At 43.5% G+C, this 17,495-nt stretch overlaps 1 protein-coding gene across 4 annotated transcripts in view; it reads right to left on the reverse strand.

Annotated features, from left to right (window-relative positions):
• HIPK2 (homeodomain interacting protein kinase 2) overlaps positions 1–17,495 on the reverse strand; it is a 101,114-nt gene that overhangs the window by 40,634 nt on the left and 42,985 nt on the right. For 2 of the 4 annotated variants that reach the window (XM_085322566.1, XM_085322564.1), the window contains exons 2-5: positions 4,266–4,389; positions 2,063–2,182; positions 1,189–1,275; positions 148–332 (exon numbers count right to left, since the gene is read on the reverse strand). In XM_085322566.1, coding sequence (XP_085178692.1) covers positions 148–332; positions 1,189–1,275; positions 2,063–2,182; positions 4,266–4,389 — 516 coding nt within the window. Of the gene's footprint in view, positions 1–147; positions 333–1,176; positions 1,276–2,062; positions 2,183–4,265; positions 4,390–17,495 lie in introns of all 4 variants that reach the window. The other 2 variants (XM_085322565.1, XM_085322563.1) reach the window with 1 other exon arrangement.

The following is a 17,495-nucleotide window of genomic DNA, read 5'->3' on the forward strand; positions in this document are numbered from 1 at the left end:
TTTTAACTAGAAAAAGATTAAAAGATTAAAATTCAGGGCTTAAACTTTTTAACAATACCCCTCAGATATGTCTGCTAGGTTTCAACCACAATCCACTTTCCCCTTCACACCCTAATTCAAAACCCAAGGGAAAGGAAAGCCACATACTGTGTGCTGTGAGGGAAATCAAGCAAGTGTGTCATGGTGACAAAAGGATGGTTCAGAGTTTCAATGGGTGTTATTCTCTTATCTGCATCTATCGTCAACATCTTCTTTAACAGATCTATAAACTCCCGCCGGTCTGCCTTTTCCACCAACATATCACTTCCTTCCAAATCTGTTGTCATATTCACCTAAAGGAGAGAGGACAAGGATGACAGCTAAAAGGGAAAAGCAGATGGTCAGGTCTCCAGCAAACTGTATTTACTCCTGGCTAGCGCACATGTCCTGCAAGCCTCCTTATCGAAAAGAGTAGTTGCTGAAGTCGCAGGGAAGACTCCAAGGCTTCTAGTCACACTGTCATCTGGCTTGTGCATGTCAGATCTCTAGACAGACTGTAAAGTGTTCAGCTTGCTTGGGTCAATGGCTAATGAAACACTTAGTCACCCTCCACTGAGGATGAACAGCTTCCATGTGGTAGCAGGCAAGCTCTGGCACTCAGTATATTTATCATATAAAAGACTCTGCAATCGGATACTTAATTATGTGTCCTGCAAGCAAAGAAAATATGTATAAACATAAATAAAAATTGTCAGTAAGTTTATAGAAAACATCTCTATTTAAGTATCAGGTGCCAGGAGAAAAACTTCATATTATTTCATCCACTTATTAAAATCTCTGCTGATCTCAGTCCTCCATTTCTGCATGCCTGCTAATGAATGCTACAATATCTGGACTTCCTTAACACAAACGCCAGGTAGGCAGCTGCCAGAATGGTTACGCTGGAATTAYTTCACAGCCATGAGGAATCCACACAAAAGCTAGTGCTGCTCCCTGCACTCCTAAATACTCACATTTCACAGACACCATGCTCTTTTAACAGGGTATATAATCTCAATGTTACCATTTTATGAATGGAGACACTAAAGTACAGAGAAGTTGAGCACAAAAATAGGACACACTGGGAAATCATGTAACGAAACACCCCTTTGCTGGTGTTGCCCCAGAGCGTATGAAGCATTCTTGATGGTTACTCACCAGTGCTCTTACCTGTGCCATATCATCCAAACAGTTGAAAATATACTTCCTTGCTTCCTTCGACTTAATCCCCGTCTCTGCCTCATGATCATCTGGTGTCTGCTCAGAACAGGAAAAAGGCATTGAGCAGACCCACCCTGCAACCAGCTATGGGTATTCCACCAGCTCCAGCCCGTGTCCCACTCTGTGCTCACCTGACTACTGTGTGTCTCTTGCCTGAACAGACAGCCTAAGTACCATCTCTACCATGTTTGGGACATACTGTGACACAAAAGGTGTCATATAAAGTGTTTTATCTCTCCTTTTTCACTTCAGAGCATCCTCCCAAGTATGGTGAGTATCCCAAGAGGCTCATACACCACCCTACTTTGAGACCTGGCATCTTATCCTTGCAGCCAGAAGCCCAATGGACTCTGTCCTTGGGGACTCGCTACTGAATGCAGCCCAACATGCTGCTACAAGTAAGTCAATGCCCATTTGCATTACTAGCTGTTTTGACTGTTAAGAGTAAAATGTAAAATGTCTTTTTTTTTCTTTTTCTTTTTCTTTTTCTTTTTCTTTTTCTTTTCTTTTTTTTTAATAATGTGGTACATATCGCAGCGAAGTCTGCCTAGGGCAGGTTTCATTTACGTTACCCATCACTTCACCGACTACTTAGGGGAGATTTCCAGGATAACTCTGGACTTAAATTTCCCACAAGGAGGTATCAAGTGAGTAAGCTAAGGGTTGCAGACTTCTGTTATGGCAGTTTTACCTCCAGATATACCCACTCCAAGGTCTGTGCTACACTGCAAAATGTAGCAACCCTGCTCTGAGGTGAACTGGATGCCTCCCCACTTCCAACAAAAAATTGCGAGGTAAAGTAAACAAGGGAATGTCTTCCTACCTTCAGCCTCCACAAAGGATACGGTGAGTCTGTATCCCTGTTGAAAAACCTTGTAGTCTTTGTCCCTGCACTTAACAAATACTCTGCTGGTAAGCCCTGTGTCTGTGAAATATAGCGGATCTGTAAGAGAAGGATGAGAGGTCACTGTTCAGCCTGTGAAGATCTCTGGAGGTCTTCCTTGAAGGAGGGCAGGAGGCATTTAAAACAATAGAGCAAAGAAAGAAAGAGAAAACGTAGCGCACAGTCAGACTTCACCCAAAAAAGAAAAAAAAGAAAAAYAAACACTAAAAGGCATGTCAGGAAAGAAAATTCCCATATGGCATTTCTCCATTTACTATATACATCTACAGAAACTTACCCTTGCAATATTCTCTCACAAAGTCTATGGCTAAAGCGAGGAAAGCCCTTAGATTTTGGAGGTCAAAGAAGAAGACTAACCCAGAGATTGTAACGTATTTTTCACTGTCTTGCACATACTCTTCTCCAGGAGGTAATTTCAATACTTTGATATTATTTGCGCTTAGCTTCTGTTGTTTTTCTTTCCCAGCTGAGAGCACTGCCTCTTTTAGGGGCAGTTTGAAGTTTAAAACAGAAAACTATGAAGTGAGTATCTTTGAACTTAGATAAAAAATATATTCAAACAAATCGATAACCTCACAGTGTGTGAAGTACTTCATCTCCATTGCTTGGAGCTACTTCCATGGATTTGACCTGGCTGGTATTCGCACAACTCGAAGATGCTACACATAGTTTTCCAAGATCTCAGACTTAAATTTATTTATTCAAAGCAGAAAAGGTATGTGATTACATAATTAAAGTCTGACATAACACATGCCTGGGGTGGCAAATGAAACCTTTGCACTGGCATTTCCTGACTTCTGAATGCTTCACTCTGTAAAACTTAATATTCCTCTACTGTAGGAAGTTCTACAGAAGAATGCGAAGCATTTTTTGAAAGAAAAGACAGAGAGGAGTAAAAAAAACCAAGCAGCTGTGTTTTCAAAGACTTCAAAACACTTACAACCCTAGTTCACTCAGAGTGCCTTGCTTGGCTCTGCAGCTACCTAGGTCGAGGGGAGCCCGTGCACCTTAGAAGCTCCGGAGCCTTCCTGCCACCCGGCGTCAGGGCTGCAAAGCAACACAGGCTGCAGTGACGGGCCAGGCTCAACCCCTGCCCGCCTCCCAGCTCCCTGGGGAGCCCTCACGGTACCTTACCAGAGGAAACTTTGTGCTGTGTAGTAAGCTGCGTAGTACATACGGTGATTTCTTTTTCAGCTGTGTGCTTTATGAGTTTTGGGGGGGAGGAGAAAGACATCTACTCTTCGTGCTTGGTATGTGATTGAAATTTCAAAGACTTGCAAGCTTTTCAGCTATGTCTGACTTCCTTTGGAATTGCTAATGGCACTGCTCCTTACTGAGGGTTATTTCCCTGCCAAATCTCACCTTTTAAATAGTATTTTTCAGTCAGAGCTTTAAAAAGAAGAGTTGAAGAAACATTTTCATATATGAGAAACTTATTTATTTATTACCATGCCTCTTTTTTTTTTTTTTTTTTTTTTTAATTTTCCAATACAAAAAATATCCCTTTCAGGCCACATTTGCAGATAGTTAAGGTGGTCTGTAAAAAGATTATTAGACTGGAAACCGTTCTGCAGCCTTGACTCTAGAAGCCACTGCATTATCTGTTTTAGAACAACAAGAGGAGCACAAAAGTCTATAGGGAGAGAACCACGACAGCTTATATTAACTAGAACACTGCACCACTGTGAACATTCACTTTCTTGTCATTGCTTTTACTATACACCCTCATAAAAGGGATTGTGAAATGCAGTAGAGTTCATGCAGTCTAACAAATAAACCTTTATTTAATACTTGCTGTTACAGTAGAGAAAGGATGTCTGCTCTGTTCAATGACCAGATATGTACAGAGCTCTCTAGTCAACAGGTACGTTTACTCTTGATTGAGAGTTCACTTAGGCGGTCAGTTCCTAAAAGTCATCGTACTAAATAGCCAGGTCATCGTACTAAATAGCTTATTGGTTACCTAGAATATGACAGGTGGATAATGAAAAAAGTTGATGTAAGAGGGTAAAAATCATACGCAAATATCTCCTGTTAGCAAAAGATAAAGAGTTGTTCATTCTGACACAAGAAAAAAAAAATCTGTGCTCTTATCAATATCCGGGGCAATGTCTGTACCAACCTGATCATACTCTGAAGCTCCAGGGTATAAAGGCCAACCCAAGAACAGCTCTGCAATGACACATCCCAACGACCACATATCGATTGCTTCACAAAATGGTAAACCGAGGATGATTTCAGGGGCTCTGCAAAGGAAGAGGTAAAGAGCATTAGCAACCAGAGCAGACCCACTCAGCTGGCATAAACACGTCCATGGAAAGAGCTACACTTAGGAAGCTGCCGGCTGTGAACAAATGTTACTGCTCCTGTAGGGTCTAGGGCTCCACTGGCTGCCAGCAAGGTATCTATTAACCAAGCATTAGTTAATCAACGTTTATCTTTGTAGAAGAGTCCTCTAGCATCATTCAGTCAAACGGCAGTCCTACTGAGGTCCTACATTGCACAAAGGAGAGAACTTCTGCTTTCTTCAGCTGACAGATGGAAAAGTGAGGCACAAAAAAGCATGTCACACATTCAAGGTCACCCAACAAGGATTCCCACTTGAGGCTCTCACACCTACATCCTTGTCCTGGTATGGAACCAGGCCACTTCTCACATCTACCATTCGCAGCCCTTGGAGGGTCTGACAAACAAGTCAGATATCAAAAAATCATTGTAGGATTGGTATTAAATTATTACTAACTTTTTACACAAATGAGTATAATGATAAAACAGAGAAATAACGTAACTAGATCTATCAGATCTAAGTCAGGAGCAAGCAACCAAGAAATCTCCACTTCCAAATCTGTTCTAGACATCTGATTAGATTTCCCCTCCCTTTTCAGCTGCAACAGGCAAAAAGTGACAGCACTCCTGCTATATATTTACTGTGTGCTTCAGAAGATGCCCACTGCAGCATGCCTGTTTGGTGTGTGGCAGTGTTAGCCCTGCTGAGGAAACAGAGGATGACAGAAAGACTGAACCTTTGGTGAACGCGTGAAAGGGCTGTTCATGAGGAACGGCCTCATGTGGAAGGAGCCACCGCCTCTGCCCACTCCTAAACACTCTTCTGGGTCACTACTCTAGTAGCTGCTCCTTTGCAGCAGGCACAACGCTTTTCCTGATTTAACTACAATGATCTTCATATTAAAGTGGAGAATAAGGAAGAACGGTCCCCTAATTCACACCTTCACGTGACCTCAAGGTGAGGTTCATTTCGCCTTTCAGATAGGTAAAAGCTGATCTCAAATCTCAGGTACCTAGACTTTGCAGCCAGTGGAGAGAGAGAAAAACTTCCCAATGGCAGATTTGCCCCACTTGTTTTGGGACACTTTGAATCTTTCTTCACCAATGCTGAAGAGGCCTAAAAGGCTAGGTTACGCAAGCTGCTCACACTGCAACGGCCAAGATGGACTGAGATAAATCCTGCCCTTGGTGCTAAATACTCTGCATTTCAAAGCAACTTTTATCTAGAAGAATTGGAAGTATTTTACAAATACTGAAAACTCATTATTGCAACCCGTCTCCATGTACACTCCTTACTTTTCCCACACCAGCCCAGACTTCTATGTGCAGTTAAGTACTATAATTCCCATTTTACAAAAGGAACAACCTTGAGGCTTGTTATTACAGATCTTGCAAAACTTTCTTCTAAAGCCCCACCTTCTGCAGTCAGGTGATGTATTATATAAAGAATAACTTACTCTCCCCAAACCTCTAACTATAAAAAACGAAAAAAACCCACCCAGAAGACAAATAAAAGAAAGAAAAGTTCATTGCTTTTAAACTTTTACCATTTTAAAAACAGCCTAATACTTCTAGGGCCCTGATGCATATTTTGGAAATGCCTGAGATTGACTATTAGGCAAAGCAAGTGCCACTGTCCAAAGTTGGAAATAGGACTCATGGCTCCCAGTTTTCCATCTGCCATCAGGATGAGATCTGACACCAGTGAGATCATACTACCAATCACAGTGGAAAATATTATGTTTTAATCACACCATTACATAGTCATGTGAAGACAAGTCTTTAGCCAAACGAAACGCGTATTTTTTTCCAAAAAAGCAAGCAAATGCCCTGTAACAAGAATCCAAACCCACCTCCAGCTCACAAACTTCCCTAAATGTGGGTGGACTTGTAATGAGAGAAGCCAAAAACTACCTGTTCTCAAGCCAGCAACTCGGAATGTAAAAATTAAGGGAAATTCAGGGATTGTAACCACATTATGCTTTGTGCCATTCCCACACAAAATATGCCAGAAACTAAATTAAAAAGCAGCTTCCTTTACCTCTTCTAGTTTCATCTGTGAGTGTGATTCTATACCCCACAGTCCCTTTGCCCGTCATCACAAACTTTTCATCACTGCTAAAATCAATCTCTGCTTAGGAACAAGGGGTTAATTTTCCTCCTCTCCTTCCCATTCTGTCATCCCTGTACACTAGTCGACACCTAGACAAAATGCAGAGAGAAAAAGACAGCTATGGTGACCTGAATCTCATTACTATGTAAATCCAGCATTCAAAGCCATCTGCCTCTCCCTGCCTGCCTTCCTCACTGTGAACGAAATGTCCCTGGTCACTAATGAGACCTCAGCCTTGCGTCCGCCTGAACTTGAAATCCCTCCCACGAACTCAAGTGGAGGGAACGGAGGAGTGGGCCATTGGTGGGATTTTCCTGATGTGATGTTTTCTAGAAACCTCCTTGTTCATAAAACTCACTTCTCTTGCTGTTGTCTACAGTACCGAGCTCCTCCCTTCTCTCCCCACACTTATGCTGGCAACACCTCCAGCCCCCCTCAAGAAGGGATGACCGCAAATTACAACATTTCTAATTCTTTTAATCATGAATCTTAGCCTGTCCGGTATGTTTTCTCTTCATAAAGTTCTACCTTCTGGAGTACAGCAATTAAGTGAGAATTTCTTTTTCATCCAAAAAAAGAAGTTTTGCACCTTTAGTGTTGCAAAAGAAAGCACATAACCTACGTCCACATCATTCAGACACCTATAAGGCAACTAAAGAGAATGCCATTCATTATTTTAAATGAGATTTATCACTGTGGGGAGGGGGAAGCGTTTACCTTTCTTAAAGCTGGTATTCACCATACTATATATCAAGCTTAAACATCAGTAGCAATCTTTGCTCACCCAGAAGAGTGCCAGTTCCCATGACATTTTTGGAACGGCAATGAGAATCCCTACGCAAGCAGGGCCAGAAGTAAATAATATGATGCCTCATACCACAGCAAGCCTTTCCCGGGACTTTCTCATAGCCTTGCCTTCAACATAGCACTGGTCTCCTCCAAGGAAAGGGAGAGGCGCTAAGACAAAGACCCCTTCAACGTAATTAATCGGTCATTAAAAGAGAGCTATGGGTAATGTGTACCACTTGGCTTCCCAGTTTTGCAGTTTCAGCTAGCAAGAACCTCCTGTTTGTCACGTGTAAGACAGAACTGGGATTACCCCAGCAGGTAGCAGAAATGCTGCCTGGCCCAGCAGCTCTCTGCTAAAGGCTAGCACCAAGCCTTTTGGAGGGAGATGCTACAAATTCAGTATTGGAACAACTTGTCCGTTGATAACATGACCACCTTTGGGAAGTCGTTGTTTTATATGCTAATTTATGGATCCATATTCATAGAGACACCGTCTTCACATGTGCCTTTAACACACACAACTCCTTTTCTTAATGTATGCACTTGTCAGCTTTCTAGGACATGGTGAGATCTTGACTTCAATCATACATGGTAGCATGCAGTTCCACAGACATCCTATTGCTTTAAATAACCATTTAAGTCAGTTGTTTAAAACCTAATTTCCCCTTAGTAAATTTAAATTCAGCATCTTTCGAATCACATTTCCATGGACAAGGCAAAAGGTGAAAACTGAGGAAGTAGGATCACCTTTCCTTTTAGCACAAGTTATTTTCATATATCTGTCACGTTTTCTCCTCCTGTTGTTCTTTCTGAATGAAACAGCTTCTGCCTTCTCATTTTTCCATCCTGTGGATGTTTCGAACCATTTTCACTGTCTGATTCTAAAACTCCTATTCTTGACATGACTGTTTAGAGACAGGTTGAATAGAATAAGAAACAATGTTGAACACGAAGATATTCCCCAGACTTATTTTATAGCATTTGCGGAATGATTTTGCATTCCAGTCTTCTCTGAACCTAATATTTTGTTTGYTTTTAGAGTGACACTACGCATTTCAGCAGATGTTTTATCTGAGAGATCCTTTGAGGTGCACAGTTCTTTCTCCAGAGGAGCTGTAGTTAATTTAGAACACAGAATTATGTAGAAATAGTCTGTTTTTCGTCTTTCAATGTTTACTGCCTTCCACTATTACATTGATCTGGCATAATATTGTCTATAATCCAGATCAAGTCCCTTAAATATTCTTCTCTGTTTTCTGCAGCCTAAGCTAAGTAATTCTGTGGTGTCTGCACACTTAGGAATTTCACTGTTGGTCTACCACTTTTTACAGATAATTAATACATTAAGTATCTGTCCTAAAATGTGGATGTAGGCCATTCCACAACTGACCCTTTACTCCTAAAAGTACTCAGATTTAGCTCAGCCTCTCTAAGAATGCTATAATTTTCGTTTTCCAAAGGGAAAGAAAGTATTTTCAGGTCTTCACCAATTCTTATGTGGGATTTCTCTATTCTGAAACTGGTAAAGCTCTATAACAGGGTAAAACACTCTATTAAAGTGTGCACATCAGTGTATTGTAACTATAAATCCAAAGGACAACTCACATGGCAACAGGTTCTCCTGGAATAGCACTGTGTGGTTTATGCTGTTTTCAACAAATATCTCCACAGCTGCCCAGCAAGGAGTTTTATCTTGAAAGTACTATTTGTTTTAACACAGATTTACCAAACCTTCTGATTTTGGTGGTGATCAAGTTGGTTCCAAGCCACACAACAGCAGCTTGCTACCTCCGGTTGTGCAGGAAATGTGAATGTACCACTCACATTTACCATTCTTGGCCAGTTTTTGACAGTGCCTCTGAAACACTCGCAGAACAGTAATTTCAACTTCCAACATTAGAATACAAGAAGGGAAAACAAAAAACTTCAACCTCCCAATGTTCCCCTCCCACAAGCTACCTTGGACGTCTTTCAAGGGGAGGCACTCCCATCCTGCACACAGAGGTACAGTCTGGTTTGTAGCTCACACAAATCTCATCACTACAGACAGAAGATTTCAAAATCACTTGCGACCAGCCTGGGAGAGATCCAACACCCCAGCCAAAAGGGCCCCAAAGGGGGATCTCTAGGAGAGAGGTAGCCCACCCTCACTTTCCACATCTCCTATCCCTGCCCCACGCTGAATTACCAGCAAAAGGTGACCTGTGGCATGGCTCAGCGTTGAGTCCTTCTGCAAATGCCCCATCACCCTGGACCTAAGCCCGAGGCTGGTGAGCTGCTGGGGCTGGCATGGGACTACTTGTGGCGGTGGCAAAGGAGTCTTCATGCTGGCAGTGCTTGTGGGTCCCCAASGCACAAGTGCCATCTCATCATTTACTTGCACCTCACATCTGACCCATCCTGCTTTTAGGCCTGCTGCTGGCAGAGTATTTACTTTAGCAACCCTGCTTTGTGGCAGGGTAATTTCATTGTCTGGTGTTTCTGTCAGGAAAATTAATTACCAGTCTAGCTCCCTTGCTTTTTCACCCACACATCACAGGGCATTAAAAAAAAACACCCCCCCCAAAAAAAATCATTTCCACTGACTTTTTGGAGAGCTCAGCTCTTTCTGAATAATGAAATTCCCTTGCAGACTGCTGCCTCGGGGGTAACGTACCATCTTTGGTAAGGTCCCACAGGTAAGCACAACTGTCTCAGCATAGTTCTTCGCTGACACATWTACGCACCAGACAAAAATATCATTCAAAACTTGACACTTGCTGGCACCTTCAGTGCAGACTATGCCTTCCTCTAGCCTCCAGCGTGATCYTTCTAGAAGAAGGCTGCAGGCAGCTGCAGGTAGTAAAGTCAGATCTACAGTGCTGCTGTTTGCTGTGCTGATACACGCAGCTGCCCCTCGTGTACCTGCTAGGTACACCTGCCAATGCCTGTACTGCTAAAACCAGAAGCTTTCATATTGCCATCCAAAAAATCCCAGAAAGAAACAGACAGGCATGAGGCTGATCTATCAGCCCAACAGGGCATGTGCCGATCAAAAGCATGTGCAGGGTTCGCTTTTCTGGGAGTCAGTCAGTAGCTGCGAGGGTGCTCACTCTCTGACAGCCAGAAAACCCAAGCAAACCAACCTAAAATAGTGGTAGGGCCATAAACAACATACACACACATATGGCTACCACAAAAAAACAAACAAACAAACAAACAAAAAAAAACCAACGCTGAGCAGTGCACATGCTGAMGACCTCTGGGAATGGCAGATCACAAAGGACCATAACCTGTTCCCAGCTTACCACTGTCATCCATTCCTTGCTACAAACTCGTATTTTTACTCTTATCCTAATTTTCCTGCTTGGTGGTGCAGGATACACCAAGGGGAGCTATTTYGCTGGTGGCGCGGGGGCTGTTTGGTCTCGGCAGAGGAACGACCCTGTTGCAGCGCTTGTGCTCTCATGTGCACCGAGAAACCTCATGGAAGGAGAAGMAATTGCATCCTTCTCGTGTCTAACAAGGATCTTTTATTCAGGCGATGGGGCTCCCCCCTTCTCCCAGTTAAACCCTTTCTTTGGCATCTTTATGGAACCTTTCTCACACCTGCCCTCTTGACCTTTCATATCCYGGGGAGGTACCCATTTTTAACTGCCAAATACTGTAGCACACAGAGCACACTGAGCTCTGAGTTAATGGAAAAGGTGAGCATGTRGCACGTTTTTTGTCCCTCTGTGCCTCTCAGATCCTGAATCACTTCTCAATGCACAGCTGCAAATGGAGACAGGCCTGTATTTTGGAAGCAAAGTGCTCTTGCTGCTACTGCCCTCACCCTGCCACCCTCACYGCACACACGGACACCTTGAAGGGGTGCGGTCCTCTAATACTGATGACTCTCATATGCAAAGCTTTCCTTGCTCCTGGGTAGTACTGTTTCAGATTTCCCGTGTGTGAAAAGGCCAACTGTCAGGGCCAGAGTTTAGCATCTACAAGCTCCGATAYTCATTCTCACTCACTCATTCGCTTTCTCCAAGCAGTGGACAGGAGAATTGCTCCAGGTCCTACCTGTGCAAGTCCTCAGCCAGGGAGAGTTGTGTTTTGGCCTCACTGTCAGCCCTCAGCATTTGCCCCAGGTCCTCAAGCACTGAAGTTCCTCAGGTCAAGGAGCCCACATAGAAGCACAGCAGGAACCCATATAAACCATATAACCCATACAGCAGGAACCTGTACAGAAGTGGTACAGTTCTGCAGAGCACTTGCTATGGTCTCAATGAACAACAGGATCCTGGGCCACTTTGGGATGCACCAAGCCAGCAGAATCATGGTGATCAGCCACCATCCCAGGACATGCTGTCACACYTGGACCTCTCCTAGGCAAGCAGAAAAGCTCAAGCCTCGCTACTCAGTTACCAGGCTAGAAAATTTGAGTGTCCTAAAACAATTCAGCTGCAATGCTAGAGACTTTAATTGACACAGTGATATTCATGAGGGAGGGAAAGGCCCATTTTGGAGTACCACCAAATCTATCAGAGTATACCATCTACCCATAAAGTTGTCTTGTTTTTACTTGTAAGGAAGGAGCATGCCCCTAAAGAGTACATAAGCATTCATCCTATTTCACGGGTCAGATACTGATATGCTCAGTTTCTGGGAATGATGGGGGGGGGGTAGCTCAAGAGTCCTTTCCTGGGCACTCAGACCACCAGCACAACTACCACTAGAGGGTAGCCCTGACATTACATTGCTTACATTGCCCTCATCCATCCCTCAAGACTAGCCTGTAATACATGAAAAAAAATGCATATCAACTCAGAGGACTGGAAGCTGTATCCACTCAGCCTTCAGCGCTGGTTTATATTTCAGGACATAAATATAAACTGGAGGTTGGGAACAAGTGAGGTACTACAGGGGTTTATCCTGGGACCTGTCTTGTTTAATATCTTTATCAGTGACCTAGAGGAGGAGATGGAGGTTTGCCAGTGACACCAAACTGGGGGACCTGTCGATATGTTCAAGGGCAGGGCTGCCACCCAGAGAGACAAAAAAGCCAGGCTGGAGATCGAGGAAGTGATGAGCTGCTCCAGTTGGCACGTGTGAGACCAGACCTGGATATTGCATCTGGCTCCAGTACATTGGACAAATCAGAGTGAGTGCAGCAGAGGGCTGTGGACATGGTGGGGGCTGCAGCAGCTTCCTGCATGAGCCTGTATGCATGTGCATGGTTCAGAGGTGACTGTGGAAGCACCTAAAGCAGCCTCAGTGCCTACGAGGGGGTCACCGAGAAGTGTGTGCCATGCTCTTTACTGAGGTGGACAGYTGGAGAACATGACAGCAGACATACATTGAAAGAGAGGAGGATCCAATACGACAAACTTCTGCATTATGCAGACAAGTCATCCATGCAATAAGGTGCCCAGAGAGGCTGTGCAGTTTCCACCTTGGAGGGTTTCAAGCCCGAGGAAGACAAAGTCTTGAAACTGCTCTGATATCAGAGCTGATCCTAATGGGAGCAGGAGGTTGGACGAAATGACCTCCTGAGATCCCTTCCCACCTGAACTATTCTGGTTCTATACTGCACATAACTATGTGTCTCTCAATAGCATGGTTACAGTGATCCTCCTAAACCCAGACACAGTACTGTGTAATTGGGAGCATTGCAGGGAGTACCAGGGCAGATTTCCGAGTGTTTTTACCAAGTGTACACACAGTTATTTCTGCCATTTAAAAACAGAATACATATTACACAAGAATTATTTTTGGACTAGATCAGCATAATTACCAAACAAGCTTGAGGAACATATCATTAYGAAGGGTATTTAACAGCAAATAAAGCATAAAGGCAGACTTGCCCCCCCTTACACTGAAGTTCTACTAGATTGCTGATGACTAAAAGAGCAAATACTCCACAGAAGCGTATCAGATACTCACAGGGCTAGTAAGGACCCCAGGAGGCCATTTGCTCTCTCTCTTCCCCGCTATAGGACCAGCTACACCTATATTACTCCAGGCAAATGTTCAGCCACCTTGTTCTTACAGACCTCCCATGACGGACAGCCCATAAACTTTGCAGTGCCCCAAAGGACTTTACCTCTTGTAATTTTAAGGAATAATATAACTGCACATGGCTGACTTTATGTCATACTTAATTACAACTCATTGTCAATCTGACATCAATGCAATACATGTGGAAAAACACAACTTAATACATTCTAGCTTGACTTTGTTTATATCCAGTTTTCTGCCAGGCTTCACTACCTGCCCTCCTCACCCTCCTTTTGCCTCAATATATATTCAGTCCCCATAACCTTGATTACTCCTCTAACTCCTACTACTTCTTTTTTCTGCCTCATCTTTTCTGTTCTCTGTATGCACCTCTCATGGACGAAGAGCGCGATGAATATCATACACAGAATTTCGGAAAGCTAAGGCTGCCTGCCCTCACCGAGCRGGTGCACACCCTGYGCCCGCAAACGCTACGGGGGCGAGYGGGCAAATGCAGGCTGGGCGCTCGCAGCTTTACCAGCCTGGTTTCACACAGACATTTACATACCAGGCACCCACACGGGATCCCGATGCCTGCCAACGACTGGCAACACAGGGCCCTTGTGAAGAGGTATTTCCATGGATTAATCCTGGACCGGTTTCAAGCTAACTGTAGCAGTGTATCTCATGCACATGCCATTGCCACACACCTATTTTGGGATTAAAAAGCCTAGATTCAGCTACAAGCACAGGAGATATTGGATATAAAGAGGGGGAAGGCAGATTACAGGTCTTGTGGGTCTTCCCCTCTCCCCCTGCACCTTCCTTTCCCTGCTGAGGGAATCTTCACCGCTCTCCTCTCACATACACATGGCTTCAAACTGCAGTGAAGTTAGGGCCCGAAAGAAAAACCTCCTGTTCTCTTCAGTAAGCACGTGCAAGCAAATGACTGAAGTCCTGAGCTGGAGAAGGCAGCATAGCTGTTTGCGGAAACAAGACAAAAGATTTAGAAACAGTTGCTTTTTTAGCCCTCTCCCATGTCAAGCTGTTTACAGAAACCAAGGGATGAAATTTTGCAGACAAAAACACTGAGAGCAGCCTGTCAGTCTTGGAGGGAGGGAGGGGAGCGTAGGTTTCTTTCAGGATTATGGATCATTGCTAAATTGCTCTATCAATTATTAAACCTATCACTCAAAGCACAGTAACCAAAATATAGCAGATAAAGCCTTTCTCATGCTCTCTCCACCAGCTGCTCTCCTCCTCCTAAAGCCAGAGGGGAATGAAAATTCCCATAGTTTCTATTTTATAAACATCATTTTCCCTGTGCCTGGAAAATAAAAGCTCTTTCTGACAAGGTACGGCAGAGTGGAGCCTCGGGCAGGAGGATACTAAAGGAGGACTTGCCCTTTCTATTAGCAGACCCTAGGAATAAAACAAAATCATTCCAATCAATATGACTTTTTAGTGCCTGCCGACAGGTTAAAACATTTATCTGTGGATAAATCAAGAGGCAGGCTGCAGTCATCAATAGCTGTTAGTTCCCATTTGCCCTTGCCACTGGGTGGATCTCAGATCAGCTGCACAGGAGGTGTGATCCCACTAAAGAATAGGACACGGTCAAGAATTTCGCATTTGGTCTGGCTAAAGGCACTGCAGAGAGAGAAGCTACAAAGAAACATGATGGATCAGAGAGGAAGTATTACGGCTGGTAGTGCTGATATGGAATAGAAAGTGGGGAGGAGAAACAGGACCTGATATCCAGAACAGAAAGGCTGCCATGTGGCTGCCACACGTCTGAGTGGATGTAGCTGTTCAGCAGCGCTAATATGCAATTCTTGKAGTCTCCAGTTCAGCAAAACCCTTTAACATATGCATATCTTCAAGCAAATACTTACCTGGGTCCTGGYGAAGGAGGTGGATACAGTTAAAGTAAAGCGTACGTGTAAGTGCTTTGCTGAATCTGAATCCTCTGGCAAGCCTTTCTTGCACTTCACCTGGGAATCTTACGAGGCAGGAGAAGCTATTAAGCCCAGTAAGACAAAAGAAAGCTAGGTCTTGGTTCAGCCAAGAGACACACTAAGCTCGTCCCAGCCTGGAGAGCATCTTTGCACATCCCTGGAGGAAGCCTTACCATATTGATCACAATCACGCTTGTCTATTCGGACTCAAAAATGCAGAATTTGTTAAGTTCAGCAGAGGTGCACAAGGCTGAGCGCCACTATCACCACCCGTGATGCTTGTTAGCTCCATGTTAGCATCCCACATATGCGTGGAGTGATGCAGTAATAGCTACATTCAACACAGTGCGACCTCCAGTTGTTCTCTGAAACACAGGGTAACACACAAGGGGCCAGAACGAGGTTTTCTCAGGTTATGGAAGAAATCAGAGAATAGAAAAATCATAATTTGAAAACAAAAGCCCTATCCATGCCAGGCAGTGAAGGGATTAGCCACAATGTATTGGGTGCAGAGATCCCCTGAAGGAGGCATCTGATTGAGGCGGGAAGAATGCCAATTATGTGCTTCCATTCATGCCACTGCAATGAAAGCATAATTCTCCCTCCACTTTCCGACCCATACTATGCAATTTATGCAGATCCAAGCTGTTCTCGTTCACCAATGCCAAAGCTGGCTCTAACTTTTAATTTTCCTTCTCAAATCTATTGTTTTCACTGTCGAATATTTAAGACCTTTTGTTGTTGCTGTTGTTCTGTTTCTTTGGAAAAGAAAGAATAATTATAAAATCCCAAAGCACATAGATACAGTCAAGAGTTGACTTCTTGTCACTTATGGCCTCCCATTCTTCCACACTCATCAGTTCCATCCCAATCCCTTATCATCACTACCCAGAGCCCTGTCACACACCTGCCAAGTGAACCTCCTAGGATCTGATTTGTAACATTCCCTGAGACCCCTGTTCAGAGCAAATACTGGAAGTTGCACCACGCYGTATGGCGGTTTTATGGGATTAGCCTGAATATCCAGCCGATTGTCAATACAAGGCTCCAAAYGCTTTCTACCCTGGCAAACTCGGACCAAACGAGACTCAGACCATGATCTAACGTTGACTTCACAGAGYAGGTTGCAGGTGTGAGGCTAAAAGTGTTCAATTACTACAGCCTGCCTGTATTTTTTTTCTTTTAATTATGTCCACTAGCTGTTTAATTAAACAAGAGAAGATGGACAAAGACAAAAATAAAGTACTTATCCTGCCTGCTCYTCGGAGAAAGGCACACTGCCCTTTACTTATCTCTGAAGAGCCACACAGATTTAATATTATTCTTAGCAACAACTATTTGTATTTCTGTAGCATGCAGTCCCAGTGGAGAGTGGAGGCCCGTAATGCTAGACATTAAAACATGACATRCTAAGAGACTCCGTCTGTTGCAGAGAATTTATGATCTAAAAAGATTTGTGACAACACTGGAATGGATTGGTGAACAAATTTGCCCAAGATCATACAGAGAGATAGCAGCAAAGTCCAGAAAAGAGAGAGAGTCCTTCAGAACAGAGTCCTATCTCTTAGATCACAGTGCCTTCTATTCATGATATTCAGGAATACTAATAATGCACAAATTCAAAGGTTCTTTCAAGGCACAGAGATATTACTGAGGCAAGGCAGATTTTGCGGTGAAATGACCTGTAAATATCACGCAGCAAGATAGTAGCTGTGCCAGGAAGACCRTTCGTGAAATTCAAGGCCCAATTTAATGCTCTGCTCAGTGAGTCACAGTATCCTACCTAGACTATGAAGACTGTTTGCTCTAACAAAGTTTTTTATATGCCCCAGCAGACCAACCAATTTGGAGGTACACATGGCTGAGAACCTAAGAAGTATCCCAAAGCACATTGAAGTTGTCTGTTTCTGTTGAAATCTTATCAATTTAAGTCAAGCCCTACTGAATTTAAGTCAAGCCCTACTAGAATAAACACAGAGCACGAAGCAAAGCGTCGAGCACATGATAAAAGGTCCCTGCACAAATAGCAGGGCACAGCATTGAGAAGAAAACATTCTTCTTTCACAAAACTACAGAAACACGAATCCATTCTGAATTTAACTTATTTTTATTGAATTTATACTAGAGCTAACATCTGGAAATTTTAATTGGGGCCCTACTACGTGATGTGCTGTGGAAAAACACTAGAAAAACAGTCCCTGCCCTAAAYGAAAGCCTCACAACCTAATTACAGATCCATGGA

The sequence above is a fragment of the Rhea americana genome, unplaced genomic scaffold, assembly GCF_003343005.1.
Source record: "Rhea americana isolate MKP2758 unplaced genomic scaffold, rheAme1 scaffold_79, whole genome shotgun sequence".
NCBI classification, from domain to species: domain Eukaryota; kingdom Metazoa; phylum Chordata; class Aves; order Rheiformes; family Rheidae; genus Rhea; species Rhea americana.